Here is a 14,653-nt window from a genome sequence, read left to right as displayed (position 1 = left end):
AATTATTCCGTTATGCAAGTGGGCATTCACAAAAATATTTCCTTCTCGCGTGGGATACGACGTAAGTGCTAACCTATAATAATTTTTAGGTCTGCCCAGCGTCATCATCGGTTTGATCTGGCCTATTACCCCACTACAGAGAAGGATATAGCGGCCCTAACCCTTCCTCTGTCCTTCCTTCTATTTACAATATCAGCGCAGACGGGTTATAAGGAGACTTCCGCCTCAATTTAATTTAATTTGAGTTTGTTACCATTACCGGTGCGACAAAAACTGCCTAGTGGTTACTAGGTGAAGAGCGCATGCTTCCGACTAGCTGAGCCTCTTTTTTCTTTTTTTTTTTTTTCTTATTGCCCCTCGTCGTTTTTGCAGAGGGTCCACCCCACCGTCTCTTAGGCATCTCAACCCACTCATCTTACAACACTACACACGCACTAGAGGCGCACACATCCTCGCGGAAACGCCTTGTTGAGACGGACCAACGATATTCTACCTATCATAACTATCTCCCGATTTAATCTAAGAAACTATTGATACCCCACGTCCACGCGTACCACCGCCAAAATGCCTCCCAGGAAGAAGGGAAATAAGAAGGCGGCCGACGACTGGGAGGCCGATCTGGGAGAGTCGATCGTACCCACCAACGGCGATGCTACTACCGCCGCTGCCGACGCGCCGGAGGAGGAGAACCAGGATGAGGATGCGGCGCCTGTTGGTGGGCTAATGGGTATGCTGAAGAAGAAGCGTGAGAAGAGAAAGAAGATGGGCTTGTCGGAAGACTTTGTTGAGGGTGAGAACGCTTCCGCCGAACCTACTCCAGATGCCGCTGCGAAAGCGCCTCAAGAGGCTACGATGGATGATGAGTTCGCATTGCCCGAGAAGAAGGGGAAGGGTGGAAAGCAAAACAAACAACCTGCCAAGGCTGCAGCAGCTGACGCGGACGATGAGGAGACGGGAGAGGGTGGAAGAGTGTTAACCAAAGCCGAGAAGGAGAAATTGAAAAAGGAGCGAGAAAAGGCGAGAAAGAAGGAACAGGTGAGTAAACTTCGAATCCTCCCCTGCTTGTATTCCTCAATTGACTTTAAATGTGTTCTAGGCTGCGAAGAAAAAGACGACACCCGCCCCGCCCCCGAAGGCTGCAGAGCCCGCGAAAACCGTTGTAGAGAAGAAAGAAGCTCCTGCTGCAGCACCCGCTGTTGGGGCCGCAGGAGGGAAAGGAAAGAAGCTACCTCCACATCTATTGGCTCTCCAGAAGCAACAAGAAGAGTTGCGACGAAAACGAGAAGAAGATGAGCGCTTTGCTGCTGAAGAGAAAGCCAGACTAGCGCAGCTAGAACAAGAAGAAGCTGAAGCGGTGAAGCGAAGAGAAGAAGAAAAGGCCCGCAAGAAGCAAAAGGAGAAGGAGAGGATTGAACAACTGAAGAAAGAGGGCAAGTTCATGACCAAGGCACAGCGAGAAGAGAAGGCTCGAAATGAGCGAAAACTTCAGCAGATGCTTGCTGCCGGCATCAAGGTCGGGCCCTCCGAAGATGGCGAAGATAAAAAGAAGAAGGTTTATGACAACAAAAAGCGCGGCAAGAAGACCGAGCAAAAGGTACCTGGCCCACCATGCGGCCCCCGAGCCTGTGTTTATACTCATGGACTAACTCATATTCTACTAGGTTGACGAAGAGAAAGCCTTAGCGGAGGCTGCCGAGCGCGCGAGACAGCAAGCCGAAGCTGCTGCCAAGGAAGCAGAAGAAAAGGCGGCTAAGAAAGCTGCTGCCAAAGCTGCTAAAGAGAAGGAGAAGGAAGCGAAGGAAGATAGCGAGGTCGAAGATGACTGGGAGGCAGCTGCTGATGAAGATGTCAAAGAAAGTTGGGATGCCGACTCGGATGAAGAGGCTGCATCGTCGTCGAAGAAGCCTGAGTCAGGCAAATCGTTACCGTCGAGACCCAAGCTCGGATCGGATGAGTCTGAAGAAGAGTCCGACGAAGAGTCATCCGAAGACGAGGCGCAAACTGCGGCACAGGCAGCGGAAGCCCAGCGAAAGAGGGAAGCTGCTGACAGACGAGAGAAGGCTCACCAAGCCGCTCTGGCTGCTAGATCCAAGGATAACCTACGTTCTCCGATTTGCTGTATTTTGGGACACGTCGATACCGGTAAAACTAAGCTTTTGGACAAAATCCGACAAACCAACGTCCAAGAAGGCGAAGCTGGTGGTATCACTCAACAGATTGGTGCAACTTACTTCCCCGTTGATGCCATCAAGCAGAAGACTGCCGTGGTCAACCCCGAAGGAAAGTTCGAGTTCAAGGTTCCGGGTCTTTTAATCATCGATACACCTGGTCACGAGTCTTTCTCCAATCTTCGATCTCGAGGTTCGTCACTCTGTAACATCGCTATCTTGGTTGTCGATATTATGCACGGTCTTGAACCCCAAACTCTCGAGTCAATGAAGTTGCTCCGAGACCGTAAGACGCCCTTCATTGTTGCCCTCAACAAGATCGATCGTCTATACGGCTGGAAGAAGGTGGACAACAATGGTTTCCAGGAAAGTTTGGCTCTTCAAAATAAGGGTGTCCAGAACGAGTTCAGAAATCGACTGGAGCAAACAAAACTCGCGTTCTCCGAGCAGGGTTTCAATGCCGAACTTTACTATGAAAACAAATCGATGGCAAGATACGTATCATTGGTGCCGACCTCAGCCCATACTGGTGAAGGTATCCCTGACATGTTGAAGCTAATTCTCCAGCTGACCCAAGAAAGGATGGTGGGCTCTCTAATGTACCTCTCCGAAGTTCAGGCCACAGTTCTTGAAGTCAAAGCGATTGAGGGCTTCGGTATGACAATTGATGTCATTCTTTCTAACGGTATCCTCCGAGAAGGTGACCGAATTGTAGTCTGCGGTGTGGAGGGTGCAATCACCACAAATATCCGTGCACTCCTAACACCCGCTATTATGAAGGAATTGCGTGTTAAATCCCAATACGTACATAACAAGGAAGTCAAGGCAGCTATGGGTGTCAAGATTAGTGCACCTGGTCTCGAAGGCGCTATCGCTGGTTCCCGATTACTTGTTGTCGGCCCTGATGACGATGAGGAAGATCTCGAGGAAGAAGTCGAATCCGATCTCAACAAGCTCTTCAGCCGTGTCGCTACAACTGGACGTGGTGTCAGTGTACAGGCTTCTACACTTGGTTCCCTCGAAGCTTTGTTGGATTTCTTGAAGGACTGCAAGATTCCCGTAGCCAATGTCGGAATTGGTCCCGTGTTCAAGCGTGATGTCGTTCAGTGCGCTACTATGTTGGAGAAGAATCCCGACTACGCTGTTATGCTTTGCTTCGATGTCAAGATTGATAAAGAGGCGCAAGCATACGCTGAGGAGAACGGCATCAAGATTTTCACTGCCGACATTATCTACCATCTCTTCGACGCTTTCACGAAGCACATGGACGAGCAATTGGAAAAGAAGAAGGAAGAATCTAAGATGTTGGCGGTCTTTCCCTGTGTTCTCAACACGGTCGCCGTCTTCAACAAGACCGGTCCCATCGTTGTTGGTGTTGATGTGGTAGATGGTAGTCTGAGAGTCAACACACCAATCGCCGCCGTTAAGCAGAACCCGACAACTGGCGCTAAGGAAATTGTCAGTCTTGGCAGAGTGTAAGTGATCTTAAAACCCCCCACTACCCCTTTTCGCTTTAACTAACCACCAAATAGGACTTCCATCGAAAGAGATCACAAGCAGATCCCGGTTTGTAAGAAGGGTCAACCTTCGGTCGCTATTAAGGTTGAAATGGGTGGTCACCAACCTACTTACGGTCGTCAACTAGAAGAGAAGGACGCACTCTACAGTTTAATATCCCGAGCGAGTATCGACACACTGAAGGAATTCTACCGAAAAGAAGTGACGAACGACGAGTGGCAGCTTATCATTAAGCTTAAGCCGTTGTTCGACATCAACTAAGTGGATTAAAACTAGATTGACTGGTAGACACAGAGATTGGCGACCTGATGGTGTGTATTTAATGAGACTGTTGCTCGTGTATATGGCGCGATATGACGACAACATAGCATGTTCCCGCCCATGTGTCGGAAGGAAAGTTGACATGCGAGAGGTTTCTAAAATGGTTCTTTGTCTTCTGGTACGAAAAGGGGCTTTTCACGCATTCTAGATTATTTATCATATGAAGACCCCGTACCTAGGATGGGAGGTAGGGCTCGCGATGTCGAGAGTCTGGTCGCGTGCTACATGGGCTGAAAACATTAGGTATTTTCTCATAGGTGGTGTACGAAAAATTGATTTTACGTTTTATGAATCATAGGATTTTATCATTCTATACTAGACGGATTTCTTCTTCGGGTCCTGACAGCACCCATGGTAAGAACTGGGTAATAGGTAATGGATTAGAATACTAGCAGACGAAGAATGATGTGAATAGAAATTACGTACCTGATCTCTAGCCACTACGACGATGCCGAGACGGCGGAATTTGCCGTCTGATGTACTTTTACTCAGCAACAGACCTACCCATTTCTCCTTGAGTAGTGGTAAGAACCAACAGTCAGTAATACCAGGGCGTTCTTCAGAGATGTCAAAGAAAGCTTCGGCGAAAACTAAAGCGTTGGGATTCGGAGTATCCTCTTTCGGAAGTAGACCGAGTTCGTCCAGCTGGGCTTGCTCGGATTCAGCGGGTTCCAAGAGGACGAGGTATCCCTCTTCCGCTGACTTCCGCCGTCGGCCGGGTTGGAGATGCCATTTTCTCGTTAAGCCTGGGACTTCGGACCATGTTGGACGGCATTTTACGGGCTTCGGGCGTCCGAGGAAACGCAGCTCGCAGGCTGGCATGTGGAGGATGTTGGTGTCGCAGTGGGGGCTATCGGATGCTGTCCACCTTGGTGGTGTGCGGTTGTTATTATCGCAAGGTCGGACGAGGAAATTAGATGGATCGCGGAATACGGCTTCGTCTCGTGGAGTAGAGCGCTCGTGGACTTGGCCTATTATTGAAGCCCACTGGTCCAACACTGGCATGAGCATTCGTTAAACTTACTTATTGCTGGATATGGGGTACATACCGACCATGACGGGGCTCTAGTAATTTGTTTGCCATCTAAATCGGTTGGCCTCTTAGGCCTAATGGGATACATTGGAGAAGTTATTGGATAATTAGTTGATTTTGCACCGAATGAGTACCATGTGTTCCATAACAGACCGGCGACTATATCGACTTCCCATATACCAGCTAAGTAGCGGGACTTTATGGATTGCTGTGCTAGCTGTGCAATACCGCTGATGGCTGCGAAAATGTCGTTGGGGTTCGTGAGTTGGCGTTGTGTGTATTTGACGAGGAATGATTTGTACCATAGCCGCAACATCTCAGTACGTAGCTGATCTTGTCCTAGCGCTTGCGGTTCGGTGTTGCTGTTGGTATTATCATCCGTTATACTCTGGAACAACCGCGCTCGTAGCTTGTCGGACTCGTCAGCGGTGCCATCTTCCCATCGTGTCGTCCGTTGACATGAAAAGCAAATCTTTTCCATCTCGAAGACCAGCTTCCGTCGACTGAGGATACCTTCCTGGAAACACCAACCCCGCGTATTCAAGGGCCCGAGAGTTTTCGCACGTGGTAGGTAAAGGAAGATAGGTCCTATGTCTTTTCCGCTCTCGTCTTTCTCGCCGAAGGGAAGTGCGCAAGGCGGCGTTGCTTGTTTGTGTTGGTTTGTTACAAACCCGGATCGGCTATCTGCTGAGCGACTGGCTACGACGGTGAGCGTTGCGTTGCCGTATACTTCGGCCATGAGCTTGGATTCATCGTTCCAGTCGTCGGCGTTTCCTTGGATGATACATAGTGAGTCGATCCAGACATACTGAATACCTAGATGACGTGCGATAGCGATGCACTCTTGATGCGACGCCGTTAAAGCTGCTTCATCGATAGATTCTAAGAGAGAACTGATATTTTCGTCGCGGAGCTCTGTAGCATGGCGTACGCCCTGACCCCAGCAGTAAGACAGTGCTAAATAGGGCTTGCGTAGCCCGTGCAGGCGTGCGTAAACCAGTTTTATCGAGTCCCCTGAAGAGGTCCCTATATCGAGTACCCGTGTAGGCATTTCAGGTGCTGCATCTAGGTCTACAGGTCCGCACTCCGGGTGCCTCTTCCGGCAGACTGAAAGCATCGCGCGACCGAACTCAACGTACCCGTCGGAATTCCTGTCAGCGCTGATATAGCGCTCTACGAAGCGAGACCCAGCTGGTGTACCTAGAATAACTAACCATCAGCAGATCTAGGTACACAAGGGCGACATTTATAGCGGTACGGCACCTGGGTCAGCAAATACCCACAGCGTGCTCGTTAGCATCGCCGGGCTCATAGTCGTTTCTGGATTCTCTTCATTCCCACAATCCACGTATACTTGACTTCCACCATCCTGCTGGCTCACATTCGCGGAACCCCGTGGTTCCCGCCCGCGGGAGGTGTCCATAAATGATCCTCTTAGCCATACTTGCTCGCTAAACAGTGGTTCGCCATCTGGGGATTGACCAGTTAGTACGGCGTCAATTTTCTCGACTTCGGGGTTTTGTTGTTGGATGGATGTCCAGATCAACTGGCATAGGTCGCAACCCGCTGTAGCGGAGTCCCGTAGGGAGCGTAGATTGGGGTGATGGGGGACCATGTTGTGCCTAAGGCCCTCCACTGTAAGTCGGGCACATGCGTCGCAACGCCCCATGTTGTCAGCGTTGTTTAGTGGACTGGAGCGACTGGTCTGTTCGTTTTGGGAGTGTGCTTGGCCTGGGCGCTCTGGAGACTCATCATTGCGGGACTTATAGCAACACCCGATAATTAAGAGTAAATGCTTCAAAGGAAAAGAATGGGTTATACTAGGCCCCATCGATGCTATAGAATATTTTGTAGTCGATCGTGAACTGGGGTGAAGGAATAGCTGTTACAGAACTGCGCTGCGCCGCTTGCTGGATCGGTTGCCTGTATTTGGCTGGTTACGGGTGCTGACGATCAGAAGATAGCGTTCGCTTGTAGGGGTCTTCGATCCTGATTTAAACTGCTTGGTTCTCGCTAAAACATCGCAAATCGTTTGGGATCTATGTTGAGAGTTTTATCGGAAGTTGAGGTTTAAAGGATTCGATCGAGCCTTATGGCAGCAATTCTACGATTGGTAACTTATCCCCAGTCCCGTCTTAATTCCATAGCCATAGCCTACCTGCTTTGAGCACCTAGGAAGCCCCATAACCCTCGGCGTACCTACCAGTGACCGCGCTTGTCCAAACTCCTACATCTACGGAAATACAACATGCATGACATATATGAACACCCAACAGGTAAGGCTGATAAAATATTTCGTAGAATTACCTACTACTAACTTAGGTATTCTACTAAAAACACCACGAGCCGGTAAAGCGCTCTTCAAAAGGCATACTCGTAAATCGTAAGGACACCCATATATCACGACCAATACTAGAGAACGTAACGGCTGTGTGAATGTTAGTACGTGCCAACAATGCGCGTGGGAACCGGACAACTTACAATGCAAGATTTTCCCGATCAGTAAGATCCAACTGCCTCGCATCAACTACCTCTTCCGTTCGTTCACCATTCTCGTCGATATGTTCGATGACTCCAATCTCCCTAATCGCTCCACTTTCTGCTAACTTGTCTCGCCTCTTATTCTCCCTTACTAAGTACCATCGCAGGGTCAAGACAATGAATGTCGGTAGTACACATGCGATCCATAGAATTACCCACCAAGTCACGATATACCTGGGCTTGTATTGTTCTTGGAATAGCTGGGGCGAAAGAATGTTTCCTAACCCGTATCCTACATGGTATAGAGCGATGACAGCGGTTTTCTTCGTGTGGCCGGCGGAACAGTTAGCTGCCCAAATCATGACTACGCTGTAAGGAATTCCACCAGTTGAGCGGATCCAGATAGCCGTCAAAAGGCCCCAGCGGTTACTCCAGGGGAGGGTGATGAGCAATATGCTGGAGACTATAGGCGGGATGTACGCAGCGGCCGAGATCCACGCACGACTATTCTTCGTCTTCGACAAAAAGAGAGCCGCGGCACCTAGCGAAATTAGAGACGTGAGGCCCGTGATGCACCCTAACAATGTGGTTTGAAGTGTAGTGAAACCAAACGACTTGATGATTAGGGAGTACTGGTTTGTCAAACCATTGGCCATTTCCTGCGACCAAGCATGGAAGAAGAAAAGCCAGGTCTTGGGATCCTTGAGCGCCTCGATTAGTTGATACTTTTTGAAGCGCTTTTGCTCGATACCTGAATGGTTAGAAGAGATGCGCAGGATGGCTTGCGCCCGCTCTTCCAAGGTCAGGAAATGCGCGGAGATGGGATTATCGGGGAAGAAAAGCCAGACAGTTATCCCATAGATAATAGTCAAAGTTCCAGTAATAACTAAGAACGTCATTAGGGATCTTGATTTTGGTAGAGCGACCGATTAGAGCTTACCCATGAACCATCTCCAAGATGAAAAGTTGCCCGTATCAATCCACAGTACTCCGTACGATAGCAACCCTGAAGTTATGGGCGATGAATTGCCCGCCGCCCACATTATGGGCATCAGAACTGCTTGCTCATCATATGTGAAGAACATAGACAGCGTCAATAAAAACGCAGGTACGATGCATGCTTCCGCTAGCCCCAGGAAGAAGCGAACGACGAAAAAGGAGGCGAAGCTGTTACATGGAATGTGTAACAATAAAATACCACCCCTATTCTCATCAGCACCAGTGTGCATACCAGATTCAAAAACAACTCACCAGACAATGAGGTTACTAGCTAGCCATTTCGCAACTGGGAATCGTTGCAAGGCCCAGTTCTGAGGCCATTCCGCTAACATATAACCGAAGTAGAATATTGACGCCAGCCAGTTATACTGGTTTGAGTTCAAATGGCCATCTTCGAGTAAGCCAAGAATAGATGAACTTCCCAACTAGATAGGAATAATGCGTTAATACCGTCTCACTTTTCATAAGCAGTGAAACATGATGGACTACTTACTGTTTGTTTATCGACATACATCAAATGATATCCCACACACAGGAATGATAGAATCCATCTGACGCTCTTCTTTCGAATTTGCTCTGCCTCCTCTGGTGTTGGGGGGTCGACTTTAACTTGCGAAAAGAGTTTATAACTCTCATCGGCATATTTATCAGGAAGCTTCGGAGCTTCAACGAGGACCTCGCTGGAAGAGGTGGCTTGCACATTTTTAGAAGCCATATTTGACGAATTTGAAGCGGCAGGAAGGCTCCGAACAACTTGACGGGATTACACAACGTCGTTAAGTAATGAAAGTCCAAATATAAGACAGTACGCGTCCGTATAGGTACGACATCGACCAGGTAGAACTCGTCAAACCCCACAATAATGGCGAATACTCCCTTGGCAGCACCCAATCCTAGGGTTACGTCTCCTTACGGTAAGGGCTGTCCGATATACGTCGTTTAGTTTTACTTCAGTAGAGGCACGGTCCGATTTCGAGGGTTAGGCTTCGGGTCTTGTCCGAAATGGTGAGGTTCTTGGGGTGGGATGGGGGTTGCTGATTGATAAGATATTGCTTCGCAATTTCAGTCCTCTCTTGCGCCATCTCGGGTCCGTCCGGTCTACCACGCGTATTGAGACCGGATCGCGGGGGTTGAAGGTCGTATATGATCTTGCCCACATCTCATTATCCACGAGGGGAAGAGGGGAAAGAGAAGGAAAGGAAAAAAAAGTAAATTTGGGAATGATATAAGAATAATTCATATTAATTTCCAAAAAATGGCAGATAGCTCAAAATTTCAGATCGCCATTGTTGGCGCTGGTATTGCTGGTCTTGGAGCAGCGATCGCACTGAAGAATCACCCCGCTATTGATGTACAGGTATATGAAAAAGCATTAGAACTCAGAGAAATAGGAGCATCAATTGCGCTTGGGCCTAATGGAATGAGAACTTTGGAAAGGCTTGGTGTTAATAATGCTTTGGAAGACGAAGTTGCTTTTCGTAATAAGTCGAGACATCCTATGATCTACAGGTGAGTTTGTACACCCCTAAACCTATGACATTTAGGGGTTGCTAACGTAACATAGGCATTGGCAAACCAATGAGATAGTATCAACTGATTCTCATGCTGGTGAAGTCGAATATCGCCATTTGACCTCTCGCTTTTACCGAGCGCATCTTCAGGAGGCACTTGCTAAGCATGTCGATCCATCTCGGATTCACTTGTCCAAGGCCTTTCAATCGGTTACCTCTGATGCAACTACCGGGAAACTCCTGATAACGTTCACGGATGGCACCACTGCTACGGCTGATATTATTCTTGGCTCAGATGGAATCCATTCACCAGTCAGGACATTCTTTGTTCCTACTTCGGGTACGGCTTGGACTGGGTGGGTGGCTTTCCGATCCGTATTCCCCTATTCACACGTCGCGCATATTAAGGACGTGCCGGACGAGGCGAACCATTTCTGGGGGCCGGACCGTACGTTATTCGTGTCGAAACTCGGAAGGGATCTCTTCACCGTCGTAGGATCGTACCAGGCCGACCCCGGTGCTCCGGACGCTCCTTGGAAGGACTCGGCATGGGATTCGAAGGGCGACGTCAACGTCTTAAGGGGATTTTATAAAGACTGGTCACCACTCACGCGCCAAATTATCGATGCAGTGCCCCATACCAATGTGTACCCTAACTCAGCGGCCCGGGTCCTAGATACTTGGGTTTTAGGGGGCGGAAGGGTAACTTTAGCAGGCGACGCAGCGCATGCCCACGGGGGTGCATTTGCCGCAGGCGGAAGTCTCGCACTTGATGACGCATGGGCTTTTGCGGCGTCGATCCTACATGTATTCCCCGAAAACGCGACTAGGAAGCCGACCGACACGGAGATACTAACCGCTCTGCGTATTTACGAAAAGACCCGAAAGCCCCACACCGATCGCGTGATGAGTGTTGTTCATGAGAACAATAAGAAGAAGTTGGCTAGGTATTCGCAGGATAGTCCACCGGAATCAGATGAACAGCTTAGGGCGAGGATAAAGAATCGGGATGATCCTAGTTGGATTCATGAACATGATGTTCAGGCTGCGTTTGCGCGGGCAGTGGCTGAGGAGACTGCGGGACAAGTTGGTGCTGGTGGTCAGGCAAGATTGTGAGAGGGCTATCTCGGCGATGCATATCTTATTTCTCTATACGCCGCATATTTAGTTAATTTATTCTGCCGGCCTTTGAGGGTCATAGGTACACAGTTAGATAATTCCGTGCGCTACAACATTTATTGACCTTGTATCTATACTTGGTCGCTATAACTCCTAGCATATGAATACGGAATCACTTACTTATGAGAACGAAAAAGCTCCTTAAGCTCTATATGGGCCCCGGTGAACTTACGGTTATTAACGCAAGTATTTTTTCCTCTTGTTCCCTCCGCTACCCCTTCTTCCCTTGTGGTTGTCTCAACGCTTAACGCTAACATCATGATTGGGAGAGTTCGGGCTTTTGGTAGGTACCTAGGTAGTTTCTATATTCAGGTCAGTTTAATAGTTATCCTGTACCAAAATTTTCTCGAAATTTCTTTTCAACTTGGAAGAACCAGACATACCTGTGTAACTTATCCCCAGGTTACCCCAGTGTATCCCAGGCTAATGAATGAGATTGGCCGCTCTAACAGCTCCAGCGACGTCAATCGATTCGGATACTTTGAAGAGGCACAGACCCGTGTTGGTTTTCACTTTCGGTATACGGTATAACGTCTTGAAAAGTCTCCGTCCATATAGGAGGTAGCCTAACTTTCAAGCCTACTCTTGTTGACATCGAGACAATTCATACTTAATATCTTCCATAATTGTACTTCGTACGTTGTTAGTGGCGCTGCTACATATTGAAGGTCTTAGTCTCGAGAGGGGGGTAGGTAGGCTGGGAGCTCGTTGGGCGGATACTTACCAGCCGTTATGCTTCGCAACTGTGAAAGCCCACTCATACCTATACCTACGTAGGTCTGTACTCAAACTCTGCCATTCCTATACATAATTTATTGGATAGGATCGGGCGATCGAGGAAACAATTCAGCGCTCATCCTATGCAAGGTAAGAAAAACAAGGACCAAATGATGAGGCTGTCATATCAAATGCAAGTCAAGAAGCAACCAGGTCTGATTTCGTAATATTTGTCATAATTAGTCAGTGCTGAGTATTGTTCTAGTTAATTGAATGCTATAGGGATGTTTAATGGTGTCGGTGAACGAAATTCGTATATGACGTGAATGGTAGTTTTGCTTCGACGATTTTCTATGGCGTTTGTGTTATTACTGGGGTTCATCCGCTACTTGGAGAGTCTTGGAGAGAGACTCGGTCCAATTTCCATCCGCTATTATAAATGTTGCTTAACACAGATCTAGATACTCAGGGTCACCATAAAACATCTCACTTTGAAACAATTCTGGGCGGACCCAGGACCCATTTGATAGCCTAAATTTCTAGGGAAATTGTTCGGCCGTTCGTAAAAGAGAGAATGACTAGCCAGAAAATATGAAGAAGAAAAAAATTGGGTAGAGGCTAGTAGTAAGTCAGCGATGACCTCCTTTTGGGGGCGGTTGTAAATAATAGACTCCGCTATCACCGGCTTGTGCATTAGATCGCGCCAATCTAATGCATAGCGGGAAGCTCCATATACCGCATTAGGCATTGGTAGCCCACTATAAAGACTAGAGTGGGGTACCTAAGGCCCCTAAACCCCTGGTATGTCCTTTTACATAAACTCTACTACTGATACTACCCTAGTTCAACCATGAGATTCAACGGGCTGATTATTGCTTAAATATTACTAATGCTCTAGAAACCGTAGAGTGACAACGATGGTGAAAACCACGATGATGTGATAGAATATCGGAGACATACTCTCAATACCATTGGAAATGTCTCCGGAGCCATGATATACTGGGTACGATGGTAGTTAACTACCAAGCCAAGTATGAATATATATATTCTCTTACTCTTCCTCCTAAGTCCTGATTTCTTGTAGCATCATCATCAACATCTCTCATACATCGCAACTTACCAATTCAAAACCTCTACTTTATATCAAAATCAAACAGCAACCATGTCTTCAAGCGAAACACCTCAAATTCTCCTTACTGGAGCTTTTGGATACATCGGTGGCACTATCTTGTCCTATCTCATTAGCTCGGACTCCCCTGTCCTTAGCGCCTCGACCATTACTTGCCTCGTCCGTGGTCCCGACCGGGCTGCCAAGCTTACCGAAACCTACGGATCCCGTGTCCGAATAATCCTCTACAAGGACCTCGACGACGTCGAGGCGGCCACAGCTGCCGCTGCCCAACATGACTTAGTCATCAACACGACCAACGGCTTCCATACCCCATCCGCCGTAGCGCTGATTAAGGGTCTCGCCCAGCGCAAGGCCTCAACTGGCCGCGACGTGTGGTACATCCAGACCTCCGGTACCTCTAACCTCAGCGACCGTCCGGTAACAGGCCTGTGGAAGGAACCCGAAGGCCGCGAATTCGACGACGTCAAGGATGATGTCTACGGCTACGAGAAGTCGCGCGAGGAGAACGACCACAAGTACTTCCAGCGCACCACCGAGCTAACCGTCGTAGACACTAGCTTGGAATATGGAGTTAAGACTGTAGTTATTATGTCTGGATTAATCTTCGGTCGTGGCAAGGGTCTGTTCAACAAGGATAGCATCCAGATCCCCGATGTGGTCCGAGCTGCGCTTAAGCGCAAGCGTACTGCGGTGCCTGGTCATGGAAAGGGGGTGTGGGACCACGTGCACGTTGAGGACCTTGCAGAGCTATATGTGCTCTTAGCACGACAGATCGTGGAGAAGGGCGGTGAGGGTGTTCCGACGGGTAAGAAGGGTATTATCTTCAGTGGCAATGGCCGCCATGCTTGGGAAGAGGTCGCTCAGAGGGTGGCCGACGCAGCTTACGCAGAGGGCGCGATTGCCCAGAAAGAGGTGGAACATCTCGAGCTGTCGGAAGCTGCTAAGATTTTCTTGGGAGGCCAGGGTGGTGAAGAGTTCGTCGAGTTGGCTTTGGCTAGTAACTCGCGAACGGTGGCGAGTGTGGCTAAGAATCTTGGATGGAAGCCTACTAGAGGAGAGGAGGCATGGAAAGCTACCTTCAAGGAGGCCGTGAAGGCCGAGCTAGAGAAATTGTGATGGAGCTTTTCCTCTACAATGCGGGGTGGGATTTGGGGTGCGATACTTCTAAGATGATCTGCTCTAATAATCGAAGTATGCAATTTTTTACGTACTATAGCGAATATTAAATAACTTTGGAATTTGCATTCCACATTGTTATTTATGTCCCTAGGTGGAAAAAATGCATCAAATCGAGAGTGAGCGACCCCAAAGACCAAACCCTTGGAGGGGAGTAGAGTTGTGAATAGTTGAAAAGAATATGCTAACACCCATTATTTTCTAGTCGTGCAATCCACCTATAAATTTGAAGATGGCGTCGGCCATTGATTTAATCGATTTCCTGTTTTAGAACTTCAATGTTATTTCTCATCTTATGTTAGGTAACATTCGATCTTGGGTCGATGTCGAACTCTGAGGCGGATACGAGGCAATACTTGAGGGGAAGGTTCAGCGTCATTTGTTTTGTTGAACAATTAATTTCTGGCAGATTATTGAC

General features: G+C 48.3%; 5 protein-coding genes across 5 annotated transcripts; 3 read left to right on the top strand and 2 right to left on the bottom strand.

Moving 5' to 3' along the window:
• The first annotated feature begins 47 nt into the window (after nt 1–47).
• F4822DRAFT_409103 (uncharacterized protein) lies at nt 48–4,432 on the top strand. Its single transcript, XM_051458625.1, has 4 exons — nt 48–1,035; nt 1,097–1,594; nt 1,662–3,643; nt 3,701–4,432. The coding sequence occupies exons 1-4, from the start codon at nt 565–567 to the stop codon at nt 3,945–3,947; spliced, it is 3,198 nt and encodes a 1,065-aa protein (XP_051311929.1). The 5' UTR covers nt 48–564; the 3' UTR covers nt 3,948–4,432.
• On the bottom strand, nt 4,318–6,655 carry F4822DRAFT_431027 (HET-domain-containing protein; the record flags this gene model as incomplete). Its single annotated transcript, XM_051461415.1, has 4 exons — nt 4,318–4,368; nt 4,434–4,994; nt 5,057–6,240; nt 6,304–6,655. The coding sequence occupies 4 exons, from the start codon at nt 6,653–6,655 to the stop codon at nt 4,318–4,320; spliced, it is 2,148 nt and encodes a 715-aa protein (XP_051311928.1).
• A 706-nt stretch (nt 6,656–7,361) lies between these two features.
• On the bottom strand, nt 7,362–9,505 carry F4822DRAFT_306829 (MFS general substrate transporter). Its single transcript, XM_051455268.1, has 5 exons — nt 9,014–9,505; nt 8,773–8,945; nt 8,462–8,724; nt 7,522–8,407; nt 7,362–7,468 (listed from the first exon to the last, which is right to left on the bottom strand). The coding sequence occupies exons 1-5, from the start codon at nt 9,233–9,235 to the stop codon at nt 7,453–7,455; spliced, it is 1,560 nt and encodes a 519-aa protein (XP_051311927.1). The 5' UTR covers nt 9,236–9,505; the 3' UTR covers nt 7,362–7,452.
• A 270-nt stretch (nt 9,506–9,775) lies between these two features.
• Nucleotides 9,776–11,147, top strand: F4822DRAFT_431025 (salicylate 1-monooxygenase; the record flags this gene model as incomplete). The annotated part of the gene is made up of 2 exons (XM_051461414.1): nt 9,776–10,029; nt 10,085–11,147. The coding sequence occupies 2 exons, from the start codon at nt 9,776–9,778 to the stop codon at nt 11,145–11,147; spliced, it is 1,317 nt and encodes a 438-aa protein (XP_051311926.1).
• Nucleotides 11,148–12,741: 1,594 nt separating this feature from the next.
• On the top strand, nt 12,742–14,612 carry F4822DRAFT_409091 (NAD dependent epimerase/dehydratase family protein). Its single transcript, XM_051458624.1, has one exon. The coding sequence runs from the start codon at nt 13,090–13,092 to the stop codon at nt 14,173–14,175; it is 1,086 nt and encodes a 361-aa protein (XP_051311925.1). The 5' UTR covers nt 12,742–13,089; the 3' UTR covers nt 14,176–14,612.
• The last annotated feature ends 41 nt before the right edge of the window (nt 14,613–14,653 follow it).

This window comes from Hypoxylon trugodes (genome assembly GCF_022578975.1).
Source record: "Hypoxylon trugodes strain CBS 135444 unplaced genomic scaffold F4822scaffold_7, whole genome shotgun sequence".
NCBI lineage: Eukaryota > Fungi > Ascomycota > Sordariomycetes > Xylariales > Hypoxylaceae > Hypoxylon > Hypoxylon trugodes.
The sequence above is the reverse complement of the archived record's forward strand: the minus strand, read 5'-3'. Positions and strand labels throughout refer to the sequence as shown.